Source organism: Microcaecilia unicolor, chromosome 13 (assembly GCF_901765095.1).
Source record: "Microcaecilia unicolor chromosome 13, aMicUni1.1, whole genome shotgun sequence".
Taxonomy (NCBI): domain Eukaryota; kingdom Metazoa; phylum Chordata; class Amphibia; order Gymnophiona; family Siphonopidae; genus Microcaecilia; species Microcaecilia unicolor.
The window spans coordinates 30894639-30915128 of record NC_044043.1 but is presented as its reverse complement, the minus strand read 5'-3'; the positions used below and the strand labels follow the sequence as shown (position 1 = coordinate 30915128).

The 20490-nt window shown below is 44.0% G+C and overlaps 1 protein-coding gene across 2 annotated transcripts in view; it reads right to left on the bottom strand.

Moving 5' to 3' along the window:
* PHKG1 (phosphorylase kinase catalytic subunit gamma 1) overlaps positions 1 to 20490 on the bottom strand; it is a 54679-nt gene that overhangs the window by 14621 nt on the left and 19568 nt on the right. For both annotated transcript variants that reach the window (XM_030222629.1, XM_030222628.1), the window contains exons 5-8: positions 13540 to 13605; positions 11190 to 11353; positions 10264 to 10354; positions 2735 to 2888 (exon numbers count right to left, since the gene is read on the bottom strand). In XM_030222629.1, coding sequence (XP_030078489.1) covers positions 2735 to 2888; positions 10264 to 10354; positions 11190 to 11353; positions 13540 to 13605 — 475 coding nt within the window. The remainder of the gene's footprint in view (positions 1 to 2734; positions 2889 to 10263; positions 10355 to 11189; positions 11354 to 13539; positions 13606 to 20490) is intronic.

Genomic DNA, 20490 nt, shown 5'->3' with positions numbered 1-20490 from the left:
GTTCTTCACAGCTGGAGTCACCATCTAAGCGCCACTCAACATGCAAACATGTCCTGAGGGGGCGGGGACAATTTATAGCCTTGGACCAGCCTGCCCTGTGAGGATGAACTGATACAATAGGCAAATGAAGGCCTTAAGCAGTGGTTGAAGTGGGGAGAGCCAAAACCGTCACCAGAGGTCTGGGACAGTGACAGGCACAAGGTGAAAGAAAAGTAGAAAATCCTGGCTTCTGAAGGCCAAAAAAAGATAGCTGGTATTAGTTGGCTAGCTGACATATCTGATCTTTGGGTATCAGCCATGGAAAACGGTTAACTGGCCCAATTGGAAAGCTGGTGCTGAGAAAGATGTCAGTTACTGTACTTCCAGTCCTCCTGTCTCTGAACATGTGCAGGAGGTCCTGCTGCTCTTCAGCTCTGTGGTAAACACTCAGAATCCCACATGAGCCGATGTGGGTTCCTTGCATCACACAGTTTGAAGCGGGGAGTCTCCACAAGCATCCTTGATGAAATAGCTCATTGCTGGCCTGTGGCAGCAGCCCCACACATTTGACTGAAACATCACTCGGAAAGTAACCAAATGGCATAATCATCATCTACATAAGTGTTGCCATACTGGGACAAACCAAAGGTCCATCAAGCCCAGTATCCTGTTTCCAACTGGCCAATCCAGATCACAAATACCTGGCAAGATCCCACAACAGTACAATATATTTTATGCTGCTTATCCCAGAAATAAGCAGTGGATTTTCCCATTTTAATAATGGCTTATGGACTTTTCTTTTAGGAAGCTACCCAAACCTTTTTTAAACCCTGCTAAGCTGTAGCTTTTCTTGTATACACCTGTGGGGGGAGGGGGGAGTGACAGTCACAGGTTGTTGATTACCTGCTATGGTTAGCTGGATTACTCAATCATTTTGTTATAATACTGGATTTTAGTTGAAATGATAGCACATGATTCTGCATCTGTGGATGGGTATCATTATGAGAATGATTACGTGAGACACTATGTTCTTAAAGTTTATTTACACTTGCTATACCACCCAAGCTAACTTGCAGATCTGGGCGGTTTACAGGCTAACAACAATTCTGTGCAATTCTGGTTACTGCATCTCACAAAAGATAAAGTGGAATTAGAAAAGGAGCAGAGAAGGGCGACGAAAATGATAATGGGGACGGGACAACTTCCCTATGAGGAAAGGCTAAAGTGGCTAGGGCTCTTCAGCTTGGAGAAAAGATGGCTGTGAGGAGATACGATAGAGGTCTATAAAATAATGAATGGAGTGGAATGGGTAGAAGTGAATCGCTTGTTTACTTTTTCCAACAATACTAGGACTAGGGGGCATGCAATGAAGCTACAAAGTAGTACATTTAAAACAAACTGGAGAAAATATTTCTTCACTCAATGTGTAATTAAACTGTGGACTTCTTTGCCAGAAATGTAGTAAAAGCAGTTAGGTTTGCAGGGTTTAAAAAAGATATAGATAGCTTCATAAAAGAAAAATTCATAAGCCATTATTAAAATGGACGAGGAAAATCTACTGCTTATTTCTAGGTTAAGCAGCATAAAATATATTGTACTGTTTTGGGATCTTGTCAGGTAGTTGTAACCTGGATTGGCCACTGTTGGAAACAGGATGCTGGGCTTGATGGACCTTCGCTCTGTCCCAGTATGGCAATAATTATGTACTTATAAAAACAGATTCGGAAAGGAACTATAATATTAGACAGGATAGGCAATTTTACTCAGCAGAAACACAATCGGGCAAAACTGAAAGGATCAGTGGAGGAAGAAAGGAAGGGTAGGATAGTATAAGAGCAAGGCTGGGAAAAAGGGGAGATTTAATAATTGAAAGCCTGTTTAAACAACCAGGTTTTCAGAGCTTTTTGAAGTTCTTAAAGGAAAGTTCAGACCTTAAAGGTAGCAGGGGGAATTCCAGTTAGCAGAAGCTGCAAAGAAGAATACACAATGGCGAGTACTTTACAGTTCAGCTGATTTAGGATGTGGAAGAAGAAGGTGATGATCATTTATCCAGTGGAGGAGTCATGAGGGAATTGTGAAGGTAGAATGATAAATCAGGAAGACCAACTCTATGAACCTTAAAAACGAGCATAAGTAGTTTAAATGAAATACCTTGTTCTATTGGAAGCCAATGACATTTTTGAAACAGGGAGAAACATGGTCAAACGTTTGTGCATGACGGAGGAGTAGCCTAGTGGTTAGTGCAGTGGACTTTGATCTTGGGAAACTGAGTTTGATTCCCACTGCAGCTCCTTGTGACTCTGGGCAAGTCACTTAACCCTCCATTGCCCCTGGTACAAAATAAGTACCTGAATATATGTAAACCTCTTTGAATGTATTTGCAAAAACCTCAGAAAGGCGATATATATAAAGTCCTATTTCCCCCTCCCCCTTTTTTATTGATTGCAGCTTCTTTAGGTTTAAGCAAGACAATGTTGCAGTAAACAAGCCTGGTCCAGGATATTTACCTATGGACAAGTAGACTAAGCTAAAAGCCAATGGTTTCATAGACACTGCTCTGGGCTGGCAAGATTAAGTATTAGGGGACAAGAGTTTTTACATTTTTATTTATTTATTTATTGTGTATGTTTTACTTTTGTACCCCGCCTAGAATGGCTGGATAGTGCGGGTAATTAATAAATAACACAAGAGGGGGTAGAGAGGGGAACTAAAAGCCAGATGATCCTGGGGAAAGAGCACAGTGCCAGTTGCTTACCAGATCCTTGACAGTGTCAGACCGGTCATCCCATTCTGGAGAGCCAAACTGGTAATCTCCATTCATGATCATCCGTAGCATTAGCATCTGTTTTCTGTGCCAGAAGGGAGGGGAGCCAGCCAGAAGCGTGTACATGACAACACCGGAGCTCCACCTGCACTCCAGAAATGAGAAAATAATTTTTATGACTGTTTTTTTTTTTTTATTTGCTGATCCAAAAGTTTTATGTATTGTTTTATTACAGAATTTCAACTGATTGCATTCCTGATACAGGCATGATGGCCATGTTTGATTTTATACCTTTATGTGTTTATTTAAAACTTAGTAACATAGTAAGTGACGGCAGATAAAGACCTGAATGGTCCATCCAATTTGCCCAACAGTCACACTCATTATCAATTCAAGATTAAACTAACAATGAATGTGATATAATACTCAATTATGGTCTTTCTTTGGCATTTCTGGGACATAGACTGTAAAAATCTGCCCAGCACTGTCCTTAAATTCTAACTACTGGAGTTGCCGTTGAAGTCCACTCTAGCCTATCTGAAACTGTCTTGCCATTTGCGGGACACAGACTATAAAAGTCTACCCAGCACTGGCCTTAGTTCTTCACAGTCGGAGTTGCCATCTAAGCGCCATTCGACACATCCACACACATGCAGCCATTTATTTATTTATTTATTTGTTAAATAATCCCATTCATTTTCTAATTAAAGCTCTTCTGTGTTCATCCCATGCCTTTTTGAATTCCGTCACTGGACGGGCATTCCAGGCATTGGCCACCATAAAAAAAAAAAAAATTCCTGACATTAAGCCTAAATCTACCACAACCTCAATTCATGTCCTCTAGTTTTACCATTTCAGCTGAAACTCAATGCTGAGAAAACCCAGTGCCTGGTACTCACCTTGCAATACAATAAGAATAAATTTACCACCATCAACACACCTAAACTAAATCTACCAGTTTCGGACACCCTGAAAATCCTCGGAGTCACCATTGATCAACATCTAACACTTGAGAACCATGCAAATAACATAACCAAAAAGATGTTTCATTCAATGCGGAAACTAAAAAAAGAGACCATTTTTTCCAAGGATTGTCTTCCACAATCTGGTACAATCACTGGTACTCAGTCATCTGGACTATTGTAACTCACTCTACGCTGGCTGTAAAGAGCAAATACTCAAAAAACTCCAGACAGCTCAGAATACGGCAGCCAGACTAATATTCGGCACACCAAAATACAAAAGCGCGAAACCCTTATGAGAAAAACTACACTGGCTCCCACTAAAAGAACGCATCACGTTCAAACTTTGCACTTTAGTCCATAAAATCATCCATGGTAACGCCCCAGCCTACATGTCAGATCTAATAGAACTACCACCCAGGAACGCAAAAAAATCTTCCCGTACACCCCTCATTCTTCATCCTCCCAAGTGTAAGGGTTTGAAATACAAATCAATGCACGCATCTACCTTTTCCTTTACAAGAACGCAGCTCTAGAATGCGCTGCCACGCAACTTGAAAACGGTCTATGAACTGACCAATTTCCGCAAACTATTAAAAACCTATCTCTTCGACAAGATATATCACAAAGATCAACACGTGTAACTGTATAATCTTTTGAACTTCTAGTACTGTCTTATAATGTCTTTTGCTTTAACACCATTATATAATTCACCACCATGTAACACAAACACTCTGTAAACCTAATGTATATTCACTTCTATTTCCAATACCCATGATGTATTGTAAGCCACATTGAGCCTGCAAAGAGGTGGGATAATGTGGGATACAAATGCAATAAATAAAATAAATAAAGTTCCCATTCTCTGGAAAAGATTTGATTCTCTATTAATACCTCAAGTATTTAAATGTCTGTATCATATCTCCCCTGTCCCTTCTCCCTTCTTTCCTCTAGGGCAGTGGTTCCCAAACTTTTTCAGTTCACGGTACCCTTAGTGTTTGAGCAATTTTTCACAGCCCTCCCCCCCCCCCCCCCCCCCCCCGCAGCCACACTGGTCTCTACACCCCCATCCCATATCATGTCCAGTATGTCTCCCTCTCTCCCCCAAGCACCATCTCTCCCTTCACCCCTATGTCCAACATTTCTCCCTCTCCATGCAGCATCTCCCCCTCCCCCTCGACTGTTTGCTGTATCTCACCCACTTACCACCAGAACTTAGCTGGAGAGAGGAGGATGAAAAACAGCCCAGAATGGAGCACAGGAGGGAGGCAACATGATGTTCCTTGGGCGCCCAGGACCTCCAATGATGGGTGTGGGCAGCTCACGGGCTGACCCACTTGGTCCAGCTGGTGGAGGATGGGTATCACAGAACTTTTACAGGATTCTCATGTTTTCTGCATATAAAGAAACCCTCTCAGTCAAAGCTGACTTTCATTGAGATTCAGTTTTACGAAGAGGAGGGCTCTGCTGGCTTCCCATTAGCTCCAACTTCTCTCCATGAAAGAAAGTCCTCACCTGAGGATGTGTAGATTCTATAAAATAGCACCAGACTTTTCAATAGCCTGCCTGCTGCTTTGGAATTGTTGGATTTAGGGTTGCCAGCTGGCTGCAAATTTTATCCTGCTGCACATATGAATTTGTATTCTTTTAAACTATAAATTCATACATATGTACACCATATTAAAACTTTCAGTGCCGGCCGCACAAAACGAGAAAGACGACTTAAGATCCAGAGAGTGGAAGACTGGACATTAAACAAGTTAAACTTCTTGAGCATAGGCGCCCGGTATAAGAGGCTTGGAGAGGCTAAGCCTCCCCCCTGCTGCAGCAGAATGGATCAGCTGTGGAGTCCAGCTGCTCTGAGGGGATTAAATTGTTGATTTACCTCCATCCTCACAGCAGGAGCCACAGTGAAAGCCCTCTAGCCTTGTGTAACCAGTTGTAGAAATTGGTTTATGGTTTGTTTACCTTACTGCTAGGAAAGCGGGGGAGGGGGGGGGGCGTTGGCTGCAGGTGTCCTGGGTTGCCAGGGAGATATTTAAGGAGGATGACTTCCTGACCTGCACTGAGGACAGATAGCAGCAGAACGGATACTGGGCCAGCATGATCAGAAAAAGTCACCACACAACAAAGGTAGAAAAGATCATTTTATTTTCATTATAGTGTCCACTTTGAGAATCAGGTGCTCAACATTAAAAGTTTATATTTATTTACTTATTTATGGCATTTTATCCCACATTAAACATGAATTAGGGTGTTTTGTGGCTCTACATGAGAATTGTGATGATATGATCCCTTGTTTCATATTGTTGACGGTCTGCATTTTCCGTATGGGTGGTATATTGGTGTATTAGGTCTGCCCAGTGTAATATTTATGGTACAGTAAGGTTCTGAGTGTGTTTTTGGACAAAGTTGTGCATAGTGTTTTACAGTCGAGCGATTGTGGTTAGAATATGCTTTGAGCAACCACTTTATTCTTTGACATATGATACATGTGTAATATCTAAATTTAATAAAAGGTATTAATTGTGACTTTTATTTTTATTTTTATTTTTTTTCTGCGTGTTATCAGACAATTATGGATTTAAGCTCCACCCCTGGCCCCACCCCTAACCCCACCCCCTTTAGCCTCCCCAAACAATTGGGCCACCGACCGCCTATGTTCTTGAGATCACATCACTAACGCAGAATTAACATTAACCTTGTCTAATCTTAATGTGCTTCATCCAGTGGAATGACTGCATTGATGTTTTAAATTAGAAACAAGAAGCACTTCCAAGGGTTGTACTATTATCTGTTATTAATAGATAAATGGGTGGGATTTTTTCCCCTTCCTGCATGGGCTTTTTCACTGTTTGAATTCTGCAGCGCAACAGCGATTCCCTCGCTTTAACTGATCCGAGGCAGCGATTCACATACACTGCCTGCCGCTTCCTACCCCCCCCCCCCCCCCCCCGAGGTAGCGGAAGACAGTTGTGCGTGAATCGCTGCCTCAGATCTGTTAAAGCAGGAACAGCGTTAGATAACGCAGGCACTCACAAAAAAAAAAGTACCTTATACAGCTCCAAACTCCGACGGTGGTGGGGCCCAAGATTAAATGCAGCGTGTGCATGGTGTGTGGCATGTGCCCTTAAGGATGAACTCCCATCTTTCACTGTGGTCCCTCAGCACCCCTGCGACTATGCCGCAGCACACCAGGCTGCCAAAGCACACAGTTTTGGAAACACTGCTTTAGGGTATTCGCCCATTCCTTTCTGAGCACACTACCAGAACCCTCATCCACACTCTTATCACCTCTCGCTTAGACTATTGCAACTTGCTTCTCACAGGTCTCCCACTTAGCCATCTCTCTCCTCTTCAATCTGTTCAAAATTCTGCTGCACTGCACAACTAATATTCCGCCAGTGTCGTTATGCTCATATTAGCCCTCCTCAAGTCACTTCACTGGCTTCCTATCAGTTTCCACATACAGTTCAAACTCCTCTTACTGACCTATAAATGCATTCACTCTGCAGCTCCTCAATACCTCTCCACTCTCATCTCTCCCTACACTCCTCCCCGGGAACTCCATTCACTGGGTAAATCTCTCTTATCTGCACCCTTCTCCTCCACTGTTGACTCTGTTCCTTTTATGTTGCTGCACCATATGCCTGGAATAGACTTCCTGAGCTGGTACGTCAAGCTTCATCTCTGGCCGTCTTCAAATCTGAGCTAAAAGTCCACCTTTTTGATGCTGCTTTTAACTGCTAACCCTTATTCACTTGTTCAGAACCCTTATTTTATCATCCTCACTTTAATATTCCCTTATCTCTTTTTGTCCTGTTTGTCTGTCCTAATTAGATTGTAAGCCCTGTCGAGCAGGGACTGTCTCTTCATGTTCAAGTGTACAGCGCTGCGTACATCTAGTAGTGCTTTAGAAATTATAAGTAGTAGTAGGTATACATATTCAGGTTTTCCAGTCTCTTCTCATACATCTTTTAGCGCAAGCCTCATACCATTTTTGTCACCATCCTCTGGACCACTTCATGTCTTTTTATATCCTTAGCAAGATACAGCCTCCTAAACTATACTCCAGGTGGGGCCTCACCAACAACTTGTACAGGGGCATCTAAACCTCTTTTCTTCTGCTGGCTTCGCCTCTCTCTATGCAGCCTAGCATCCTTCTGGCTACAGCCACCGCCTTGTCACACTGTTTCGTCATCTTCAGATTCTTGGACCTATCACCTATCCTTCCCTCTCCCTGTCTGTGCATATCATTCTCTCACCTCCTGAGACATACGGCACCCTTGGATCACTCTGCGCTTCTTTGCATTAAATTTTAACTGCCAAACGTTAGACCATTCTTCTAACTTTTGCATTTCCTTTTTCATGTTTTCCACTCCACCTCAACCAGGTACTTGTGACCTGGATTGGCCACTGTTGGAAGCAGGATACTGGGTTAGATGGACCATTGGTCTGACACAGTATGGCTATTCTTATGTAAATCCTGGCATCATCCACAAACAGACAAACCTTACCTTTTAATACTTCAGCAATGTCGCTCACAAATATATTGAACAGAATCGGCCCCAGCACCACTCCTTGAGGAACTGCACTACTTACCTTTCCTTCCTCTGAATGAATTCCATTGACCACTACCCTCTGGCATCTGTCTGTCAACCAATTTCTAATTCAGTTCACCACTTGGGGTCCTAACTTCAGCTTATCAAGTTTATTCGAGAGCCTCTTATGAGGAACCATATCAAAGGCTTTGTTGTAATCCAATTACATCTAGCACATGTCCTCAATCCAATTCTCTGGTCACCCAAAGAATTCAATAAAATTTGTTTGGCACAATTTTCCTTTGGTAAAACCATGTTGCCTCAGATTGTGAAACTCATTGGGTTCCAGGAAATTCACTATCCTTTCTTTCAGCAATGCCTCCATTACTTTTACAATAACCGAAGTGAGGTTTATTGGCCTGTAGTTTTCCGCTCCTCTGTCACCACTTTTGTGAAGAGGGACCACATCCACTCTTCTCCAATCCCATGGAACATCCCCTGTCTCCAAGGATTTATTAAACAAATCTTTAAGAGGACCTACCAGAACCTCTCTGAGCTCACTCAGTATCCTGGGATGGATCCCATTCGGTCCCATGGCTTTGTCCACCTTTAATTTTTCCAGTTATTTTTAAACACTTTATTCTGTGAACGGTGCGATATCTATTCCATTCTCTTATGTATCTTTGCCAGTTGATAATTGTCTTCTCCATGATTTTCTTCCGTGAAAACAGAACAGAAATATTTGTTTAACACATTTGCTTTTTCCTCATCACTTTCCACAGCATCTTTCAGTCTCATAATTTAATTTTTAGCATTTATCCTTTCACTAAAGTAAGTGATGGCACATAAAGACCTGAATAGTCCATCCAGTCTGCCCAACACATTCATTGACAAGTCAACATTTAAATCAACAATGAATGTGATATTAGATCATGGTCTTTTTTTGGTGTTTCTGGGACAGACCATAGAAGTCCACCCGACTCTGTTCTTATGTTCCAACTAGTGGAGTTGTCGTCAAAGCCCATTCCAGCCTATCCAAATTCGTCTTGCCATTTGCAAGACAAAGACTGTAAAAGTCTGACCGGCGCAGTCCTCATATTCCAAACCACTGGCGTTTCCTTTGAAGCTCTCTCCAGCCCATCCTATACCGGATTGCCATATGCGGCACTTGGATCGAACAAGCCAGCCCAGCACCTGCCTTAGTTGATGCAGCCAGAGTTGCCATCTAAGCACCACTTGACATACAAACACATATGCAACCCTTTAAGTTTTTTTTTTCTTGTATCTCTAATTAGAAAACAAATGATATGCAACCTTTTAAGTTTTGTTTTTTATATCATTCATTTTCTATGTTGATAGAGCTTCAACACCTGCAAGAAAGATGGGCCCCATTCTGGGACACACTCACGTCACAAAACAAAAGCCAACTCCTGAACTTGTGAAAAGATTGTGTGATCCTCCGGGATTAGGGAAAGAGGGAGGAGGGGGGGCCAAGGGGAAAGGGGTGGTTGGGGAGGGCTGAAGTTAGTGGGTCGTTTAGTGGGATAGTGGCGAGAGAGAGAGGGAGGGGGGGGAGGTAAAGGGATCTCACAGAATTAGTGGGCATATTTAGAGATGGTTGTATTAGGTGTATAGAGTTGGAGCAAGGGAGTTTTGGTTTTGCAGCAGTCTGTTTAATGTTTTGGAATTAAAGTTTGATGAAAGGATGGGTCTGCAAGGAGGTGGGAGAAAATGGAAAATTTGATGATAGAAGTTACTAACACCTGCAAATACGTTTGAAATGTTAATTTAAGTGTCAACCAATGGAATTGTATGAGTATGGTTTCTGTGGCGAATCATCAATAAAAAAGTGTTGAAACATAATTCATTTTCTATATCCAGTTCCTGCTCCTCAGGCTGAGCAAGTTGCTATAGAGCAGGACTACCCCCCCCCCCCCCCCACCTTCTCCCAAAAGAAACCTATAGGGAGCTCTCAGAATATTATCCACTGCTGTCATGCATTATCTCTTCTACTTACATGTCAATTTCTTTCCCGTAGCCTGGATGGTACTCGTCCATCGAGCACTGTAAGATCTCAGGAGCTAAGTAGCCTGGAGTGCCACATATTTCTACAAGAGAAGCAAAGCATGGGCTTCTAGAACCTTCAGGGGATGAGGTTTGAAGGAGACATGTGAGGAAGCACTACCAAGACCACATACTAATGAAATGCAAGGAGAATTTTACACGCTGTTTTCCATGCAAGCTATCTTTGCAAGCACCATAGTAGACCCCTCTGTGGTGGACACCAAGCTACAACTGTTAGTTAGAACTTTCTATTAGAAGAGGTGGAGAAAGACTAAGAAAAGGGCTGAGGTTAAACAATTTTGTTAAAGGCTGCAGAATGAGACTGGATTAAGCCTTGGTAGTGACTGACTGCAAGGTTGACAATGATTTGTTCTACTAACCTACACCACTGAACCCAAAATGATTGCATTATTTGACTTTCAGTTCCCTTTGAAGTAAGGACTCTTGAAGTCTGTTCTTCCATCACACCCGAGGTTCCAGCCCAGATTCCACTTTCCCCAGTTCTGCTCACTGCAAGTCCTAAGCCACATTATCAATGCCACCTGTGCAATGACAGATTCCCTCCTCATGCTGGGCTCATCTTAAGAAAATGTGAGGCCTGGGATGAATTAGTCATAACAAAGCCCAAGAACATGGACACATGTGGCTATTCCCTCAAGATGACAGGAAATTATAGTGCAGGGGTGGAGATACCATAAGAGTGCAGCACCCCTCCCCCCCCCACCATAGTCCCTAGAACAGTTTTCCCCAGCATCCCCATCCTCTGCTGGTCCCTGGGCACAGAATCAAACCTAAATCTTCTGTAAGAGCCTTGGGCCCAGCTTCCCAATAACCACTACACTAGACAGTGAGACATGATGAAGGTTGGGGTAGTTTTACCTTTCAGTTTTTCGCCCTCAGGAACCTGGCAGGAGAAACCGAAATCTGTTAATTTGATTTTCTTATCATCATCAAGCAGGATATTCTCCGGCTTCAGGTCTCGGTGAACAATGTTCAAAGAATGGAGGTAGGCAACCACTTTCAGCAGAGCACGCATGATCTTTCTGGAGAGGTCAGGGAACAGGGAAGGAAGCAGAGAATATATCAGAATACGATCCTCAAACCAGAAATCCCAGGCCCAGATTAGACCTAGGCAACAACTTCCTAGGCCTGGGGTGGGCAACATTTTAACATCAAGGGCTGCATAAATGTCAGTACTATCCCTCAGGGGTCACACACATAAAATTCCTCCCTCTACCCATAGTCTCCTGCATTTCTCTCCTTCCTTCTCCCTTGTCCATCCCCATGGTTTCCAGCATCTCTCTCCTTCCTTCTCTTCCCCAGATGGTCTCCCGGATCTCTTTCCTTCTTCCCCTTCTCCCCATCTAGCATTTCTCTTCTTCCTTACCTCTGCCTTCCCCAGGCTCTAGCATCTCTCTCTTACCTTCCATCGACCTCACCCTCAACTGCAAGCTGTTTAAATCCCTTACCTCCCTTGCTTAAGGCAGCAAATCTACGACCACTGTAGCTGGCATCGTGCGGCCAGTCCACATGCTCAAGGCCTGCTAGCTTTTGTCCCCTCTGAACTTCCTATTTCAGAGGGGATGGAAGTTGGCAGGCCTTGAGCATGGCTCCGTCTCCACTAGGATAAAATTTAAGATCTTATGCCTTGTCTTCAAGTCCCACCTGCCCTCCGCTCCTGCCTACCTTCACTCAGCTTTGATCTCTTATGTCCTTCCGTGTCTCCTATGCTCCTCTGCTACCAGCCTCTTAACCGTGCCCTCAACTTCTGCTTGACTGTCGACAATCGTCCTTTAATTTTCTTGGCCCTTCCCTCTGGAATGAACTCCCACCTCATCTCCGTCAAGAATCATGCTATTCTAGATTCAAATCTTTGCTCAAAGCTCATCTCTTCTCTGAAGTCTTTGGATTACCCTGCTCTTAGACTCCTCTCCCTGGTGTCTCTTCCCCCCTCTTTATTTTATTATATTACTGTAAACCACACAGTAGCCAGTTTGGACCCCATGCTGTATATCAAGCCTCTGGAATAAATAAATGCTCAAGACCCTGAGCCGGCCAGTCGCATGATGCATCTTAAGGCGATTGTAGACTTGCCCTGGCAGGGGGGGGAGGGTGACTGATTAAAATAGCTTGCAGGTGAGAGGTAGGTGGAATGTTCTGATGCCTATGGTCTCGTGGGCCACATAAAATTCCATGGCAGGATACAGGTTGACCATCCCTGTCCTACAGTATCATATTTTAAAGATGCCAAATATCTGGGCTGCAGAGAAGTCTATTCCTGCTTGCTTCATGGCCATGCGCTAATTTTGCTTCAACGGGGCACAGCTGTGACACTAGACCCATCCTACCCCTCCTCCAGGCTTTCTGGAGGATTCTCCCCTGAATTTATGATTCTGTCTATAGGTGCAAAAATCTTAAATCTAGCAACACAAACAAAGCATGATGGATTTTCAGTTAAGCCGAATTTCATTTTTACCCTTACTGCAGGTGGCAACAGCTGGTTATCTTCTACTAATAGAAGATGCCTTCCAGCTGCCTCCACTTCAGCGTTCGGATAGGCAAGGAACTCCGTGCTACCCCTTCAGAGATAGTGATTCTACTCATTTTAAGCCATATTTAAAGAACACGGTGACATATTAGAGCACTATACAAATAAAGGAAGACATTTTAGCCCCATTGATGTGCACCTTTGGATACAGCTTGCATACTAACACATCCCAAAGCATTCATTTATTTCAGTGAGTGAGTGAGTGAGTGAGTGTGTGTGTGTGTGTGTGTGTGTGTGTGTGTGTGTGTGTGTGTGTGTGTGTGTGTGTGTGTGTGTGTGTGTGTGTGTGTGTGTGTGTGTGTGTGTGTGTGTGTGTGTGTGTGTGTGTGTGTGTGTGTGTGTGTGTGTGTGTGTGTGTGTGTGTGTGTGTGTGTGTGTGTGTGTGTGTGTGTGTGTGTGTGTGTGTGTGTGTGTGTGTGTGTGTGTGTGTGTGTGTTGTGTGTGTGTGTGTGTGTGTGTGTGTGTGTGTGTGTGTGTGTGTGTGTGTGTGTGTGTGTGTGGTTACAAACAGGGCATTTGCCCTGGGCCCCCATTCTTTAGGGAGCCCCTAAGCTTGCTTAACACTGAAGGAGATGCAGTTTGCTAGTAGACTTTGGAGCTCCCATTTCTATCCTGGGCCCCAGCATGTTTAACATTGTCCCTCTGCATACTTGTGTGTGCACTTCACCTCTTCATGCTTACCTGGTTTCTTTTTCGCTCAAGGTTACTTGTTCAGTGAGGTAGTCAAAGAGCTCTCCTCTCTTCATCCTGCGCTCAGTGAAAAAAAAAGAGACTTAAAGATGCCTCAAGTCTAAACTGTTTCTTAAAGGGTGGGAGCATGCAGCAATCGACAATCTTATGGCCTCCCTTCATCAGAAATATGGAAGACATTTTGCCTTCACATCCCATGTCTAAAGCATATGGACTGTACTAAACAGAACAGTGAAATTCTACTACTTGAGTGGATGACTGGTGTGTATGACAGAGGCATAGCCAGACCTCGCGGTGGGAGGGGGCCAGACCCTGAGGTGAAGGAGGGGGGGACATTTTAGTCTGCCACCCCACTGCTGCCCTGCATGCTAAGTTTCACTAAAAGGAGCGTGCTGGGCATGAGGGGAAGACAGAGCAGGGCAAGCAACGCGGCGGTGCCGGAGACCAGCGTTGGACAAGGCTTCAGCTGGTGGGGGTTGGGGACCCCGCCAGCAAAACCAGAGGCCCAGAGGAAATTTGGAGGGGCTATGCCACTGGTGTATCAATGTCCAATTGTGTCCCTATAGAAAGGAAAGTTAAATGTGTTATAGGTAATGTTCCCTCTAAGCTATGTGTGAGTCTTCCAACCGCATTCCTGCCAGTGGGGGGCAGGGGGGAAGTAATGCTTCAATATTGTGTCTTCAATCACTAGGGACAGGCAGGGCTTCTCTGGAGTTCTGTGGAACTTGCCTGTCCCTTGCTATTGAAAATATGATATTGAAGCAGCACTGCCACTGGCAGCAATGTAGGTGGAGGACTCCCACACGGTATACTTGATGCACCCTCTCTGGCTCCTACCCTGCTAGTTCGCCCTGTTAGATGCTTCTCCTCCTGCATACTCCTTGTATATTCTTCTAAGTTTTCCTATTCTGTATTTTATTTAATGTTTGTAAGCCACATTGTGCCTGCATGAGTGGGAAAATGTGGGATATAAGTGAACAATAAATAAATAAATAAAACCACATATGCTTCCACCTTTTCCCATATCGGCACTCGTTTGTGGAATATATTACCTAACCCTGTAAAAACGGTTCAAGATCATTTGACTTTCCGGAAGTCTCTCAAGACCTACTTATTTGGGCAAGCTTACCCTAAAGATCCCGTCCTGCCTCTGTGATTACTGGACTCCAACTCCTCTAAAGATCTTGTGGACTTAACTACTTTCTCTTAACCCTGAACCTTTCCGCCCCACGTATCACTTTCCTTTAATTGTACTTTCCTGTTTGTTAACTAAATGTTGTAAGCCACATTGAGCCTGCCACTGGTGGGAAATTGTGGGGTATAAATGATATAAAATAACTAAATAAATAGATTGTAAGCTCCTTGAGCAGGGACTGTCCTTCCATGTTAAAATTGTACAGCGCTGCATAACCCTAGTAGCGCTTTAGAAATGTTAAGTAGTAGTAGTAAGTGAGACCATATTATTGAACTCGCTCAATACATTTGTGACTCACTTTCAAGAGGCAAAATTATTTTTTTTCTAAACTGAGATCCTAAACTTAGGACTGTAAGGATTAAAGTATGTTAAGCAGTTATAAGTGAGTTATAAATTTTATAAATAAATAAATTAGAGCACACTGTTATTGCATGAGCCTAGTATTTGTTGTTTCCGTAGTGGCAAGACGGCATGTGCTAAATTGCATGTTAACTGCATGCTGTGTTAGGGAGCAGGACCTGAGCAGGTTATGGGAGGAGAATGGGCGTGGACTGCGCATAGTACTTGTGCTGTAAGAAGCAAGCAAAGCAGAGAGGTTTCCAAGTACACCAAGGAGTCAAAACAGAAAAAAAGCACAAGTCGACCTCCAGTAACAACAGGACAATAGAAAGATCTTTATTGAAAAGACCAAGACCCGACACGGGCCGTGTTTCAGCGACCAAGCACCTGCATCAGGGGCTGCAAAATTTGCCGAGTGGTTTTCAAAACGGAATCTTGCATATACTCCACCAGACAAAACACAAACAAAGAAAATCTGCTTCTAGTCGGGAAGTTAAAAAAAAAAAAAAAAAACTTCTTGATGTCCGGTAAATAACTTTTCAATACGGTAACTGCAGAGAACATGTTAGGCACATCCTCAACCACTACCAAGCAGCCTTTGCACTCTCTGCAAAGTTTTATTATGGATCTTTTTAAATATTCTTGGAGAGAATTAAAACAGACAAGTGTTGGACTGCAAATAGAGCCACTACCACCCCACTCCAATTTGGGGTCGATAGCCTGCTGACCTAACCCTGGATATTCAATCCCTGGGCATGCGCAGCTTCTGGTACTGAATATCCAGGTATGTCCTCTGACCCGGAAGTTAACCGGGTACCAGCCGATATTTAGACCAGTCCCTAGTTAACTCGGTGCATAAAGTTAGGACCAGCTGTTCTGCTGTCCTAACTTTCCGCGTTTACTTAGCCGGTTAGCAGACTGAATATTTTAACCCACTCAGTCGCTGCTCTTCTCTAACGCTGTCCCCAGCTTGTCCCTAACCTAGCTGGTTAGGGGATGGCTGGTTAGGGGAGATATTCAGTGGCACTACCAGTTAAGTGCCACTGAATTATCAGTGGCCAGCTAGCTCAGCAGGGTTTTATTGGGCAGGAGCCTCTCCTGCCCGGTCAAACCCTTTTTTGAATATCTCCCCCTTTGTTACAATATATTGGTGTGTTGGAGACATTAAAAAGAAATGTATAAACCCAGGAGCTCATCCCTGTGGGGTCTCATCCCTGTGGGGTGGAACATTTTTAAGCAATGGGCTGTCCTCTCCTCTTCATTACAGTGTGAGCAAACAGCTGTGCTGACTTAACAAGCGTGCCATGATTCAGGGCTGATACTTCTGCAGATACACACAGAATATGAGCAAGAATGGCCTAGGAAACTAGAAAGCTTCATCCAAGTAATCATCAACATGCCCAATGGCGGCCCTACCTTTAGGCCAACTGAGGTGGGAGCCTCAGGGCAGCACTCTCCAGGAAGCGGCCCTCTCTCCCCTTCCCTCCTCAACCCTCTTCCCCACATTTACCTTATTTTTTTTTCTTTTCCAAAAGGCGGCAGTGAAACCGGCAACAATTCCCATAGGCCGCCCTGCCCCTAGCACCAGCCTCCTCTCCCTAAACTTCAGAGGCAGGACATAGTAGAGCAAAGAGGCCGGTGCCAGGGGCAGGGCAGCCTATGGGAATCGCTGCCGGTTTCACTGCCGCCTTTTGGAAAAGAAAAAAAATAAGGTCAATGCAGGGAAGAGGGAAGGGGGGGAGATGCCAGACCGGTCTGGGGCGGCATCTTATCCCTGTCTCGGGCAGTAGATTGCCTTGGGCTGCCCCTGAACATGCCTCTGTTTCAGGAGAAGGAATGAAAGAAACTATTCTTGATTTAAAAAAAAATACATTTAAAAAAAAAGCTCTTTTACAGCAATCTTTTCATTCACTTTTTAAAGGTCTGTCTCTTTTGCAGCCTCATAAGACCTGACTGGTGTCAAATTCTGCACAAACTCTGGATACCTCCAGGAAGACAGACCAAGCAATGTGCAAAAATAGAATCCACGTGGATCTGCCAAAGGTTAATGAAACTCAAGCAAGCACACACAGAGCATCACCGGGTTGGAGAGCTATACTGGCGGCAAGCCCCTTCTCAGCCAGGTGGTCAGCTTCCAGGATAGCGCTCTGGGCTACCACCAGGTGCCAACTCACTACAACCCGGCATGGAATGGATAAGTTAACAAATGCATAGCTTCCCAGATGATCATTCATAAATCCCTCCTCCTATACCCTGGGTATGTAATCTTTACACTTCAAATACCCAGACCCTGGGTCCAAGCAGAAGAGAATGTAAGGCAGCTCTAGCAGCTGCTCAGTCTCATACTGTAACTAACTCATGGGACAAACCATTCAACAGCAGAAGTTATTTTGAGCTATGCCTGAAACCGCAGCTCCTCTTAAACAAGACATTGCTTAAGGTTCCAGCAGTTTATCAACAATTACCACTTTTGATGATCTGCTGTTGCATCATGAAGTAACAAAATTACTACAGCACATTTCACACAGTTCTATGTGATGGGGGAAAGTTATTGCATGTTTTCCATCTATATGTATCTCAATCTTCAAACTCTGGCATAAAGCAGGGGGGTCGGGGGCCCCAAATTCAGTGTCTCAAAAGAAAATTTCTTGGACATTCACTTATGTCTAATGTCCTGCTAACTCAAAACTTCTTGCATATTTGGGATCTCTGTTTACTGGTTTTATTTTTTGCCAAAGTCTCTGTTGATATTTGGTTGTGACTGTGGGAAGTTTGATTGAGAGGACAAGAGACTATAAGAAAAAGCCTCTTGTCATGGGTTACATCTGGAGTTGTGAGTCTTTAAACGAAAATGAGTTGTGTTCTTAGTATTGAGACATGTTTTGCAGAATGAGCTGGTTGCATTTTCTTTTTTGTATTGGACTGATCTGTTCTCTTGCTCGATATATTAATAAAAAAAAAAGATATAAAGTAAAATCTCTAGGAATCTGTTCCTGATCAAATCTAAGGACCTTTACTCAATCTTCATCCTTCTTGACCTATCTGCTGCTGTTGACATGGTTGATCACCACCTACTCCTTGACACTCTGTCCTCACTTGGATTTTGGAGTTCTGTTCTGTCTTGGTTTTCTTATTTCTCCCATCACACTTTTAGTGTACGCTTTGGTGGACCCTCCTCCACTGCTATCCCACTATCAATTGGTGTCCCTCAAAGTTCTGTGGTGGGACCTCTTCTCTTCTTGTCTGTACTTGTTCTCTTGGTGCTCTGATCTCCTCCCATGGTTTTCAGTATCATCTTTATGCTGAAGACTCCCAGAGTTACTTCTCCGCACCACAAATTGCACCTGGAACCCAGATCCAAGTCTCAGCCTGCTTGTCTGACATTGCTATCCAATGTCTCCCCATCATGTGAAAGGGAACATGGCCAAGACTGAGCTTCTTATCTTACTCCCTAAACCCAACTTTCCTCATCCCCCATTCTCTGTTTCTGTGGATAACACTCTCATTTACCCTCTTTCCTCAGCTGGTAACGTTGGGGTCATTTTTTATTTAAAATCCATACACTGAACCAGCGACACTAAGGTTCCTCTCTGTGTGTCCTTCACTTTCCCCCCAGATTCTGGCTGAGTTCTTTCATGATAAGGTTCATAAGATTAAACTTGAATTCTCAACAAGGTCACCTCCACCTCTCCTTCCCTTAGTCCATTCTCTCAACCCTCCAACCCCTGCCTCCTCTTCTTCCTTTTCTGAAATCACTGAAGAGGAAACTACACATCTTCTTTCCTCCTCGAAACTAACTACCTGTTCCTCTGATCCTATTCCCACCCATCTACTTAACACTATCTCTCCTACTGTCATCCTGTTTATCTGTCATATCCTCAATCTTTCACTGTCCACTGCGACTGTTCCTGATGCCTTCAAACATGCCGCAGTCACACCACTCCTTAAAAAACCTTCATTGGACCCTACCTGTCCTTCCAACTATCGCCCCATCTCCCTCCTCCCCTTCCTAGCCAAGATACTTGAACGTGCTGTTCACCGCCGTTGCTTTGACTTTCTTTCATCTCAAGCTATTCTTGATCCACTTCAATCTGGCTTTCGCCCCCTTCATTCAACTGAAACAACGCTTGCTAAAGTCTCCAATAATCTGTTCCTAACCAGATCCAAAGGTCTCTATTCTATCCTCATCCTTCTCGATCTATCTGCTGCTTTTGACACCGTTGATCACAGCCTGCTCCTTGATATGCTGTCCTCACTTGGATTTCAGGGCTCTGTTCTTTCCTGGTTTTATTCTTATCTCTCCCAGCGTACCTTTAGTGTATACTCTAGTGGATCCTCTTCTACTTCTATCCCACTGTCAGTTGGTGTACCTCAGGGATCTGTCCTGGGACCTCTTCTCTTCTCCATCTATACTTCTTCCCTTGGTACTCTGATCTCATCCCATGGTTTTCAGTATCATCTTTACGCTGATGACTCCCAGATCTACCTCTCCACACCAGAAATCTCAGCTGAAACCCAGGCCAAAGTATCAGCCTGCCTGTCTGACATTGCTGCCTGGATGTCTCAGCGCCATCTGAAACTAAACATGACCTAGACTGAGCTTCTTATCTTTCCCCCTAAACCAACCTCTCCTCCTCCCCCATTCTCTATTTCTGTGGATAACACTCTCATCCTTCCTGTCTCATCAGCTCGTAACCTTGGGGTCATCTTCGACTCCTCCCTCTCCTTCTCTGCACATATTCAACAGACTGCTAAAACCTGTCGTTTCTTTCTCTATAATATCAGCAAAATTCGCCCTTTCCTTTCAGAGCACACTACCAGAACCCTCATCCACGCTCTAATCACCTCTCGCTTAGACTATTGCAACTTGCTTCTCACAGGTCTCCCACTTAGCCATCTCTCTCCTCTTCAATCTGTTCAAATTTCTGCTGCACGACTAATATTCCGCCAGGGTTGTTATGCTCATATTAGCCCTCTCCTCAAGTCACTTCACTGGCTTCCTATCCATTTCCGCATACATTTCAAACTCCTCTTATTGACTTATAAGTGCATTCACTCTGCAGCTCCTCATTACCTCTCCACTCTCATCTCTCCCTACGTTCCTCCCCGGGAACTCCGTTCACTGGGTAAATCTCTTATCTGCACTGCACCCTTCTCCTCTACTGCTAACTCCAAACTCCGTTCCTTTTATCTTGCTGCACCATATGCCTGGAATAGATTCCTGAGCCAGTACGTCAAGCTCCATCTCTGGCCGTCTTCAAATCTAAGCTAAAAGCCCACCTTTTAGATGCTGCTTTTAACTCCTAACCCTAATTCACTTGTTCAGAACCTTTATTTTATCATCCTCACCTTAATATTCCCTTATCTCTTGTTTGTCCTGTTTGTCTGTCCTAATTAGATTGTAAGCT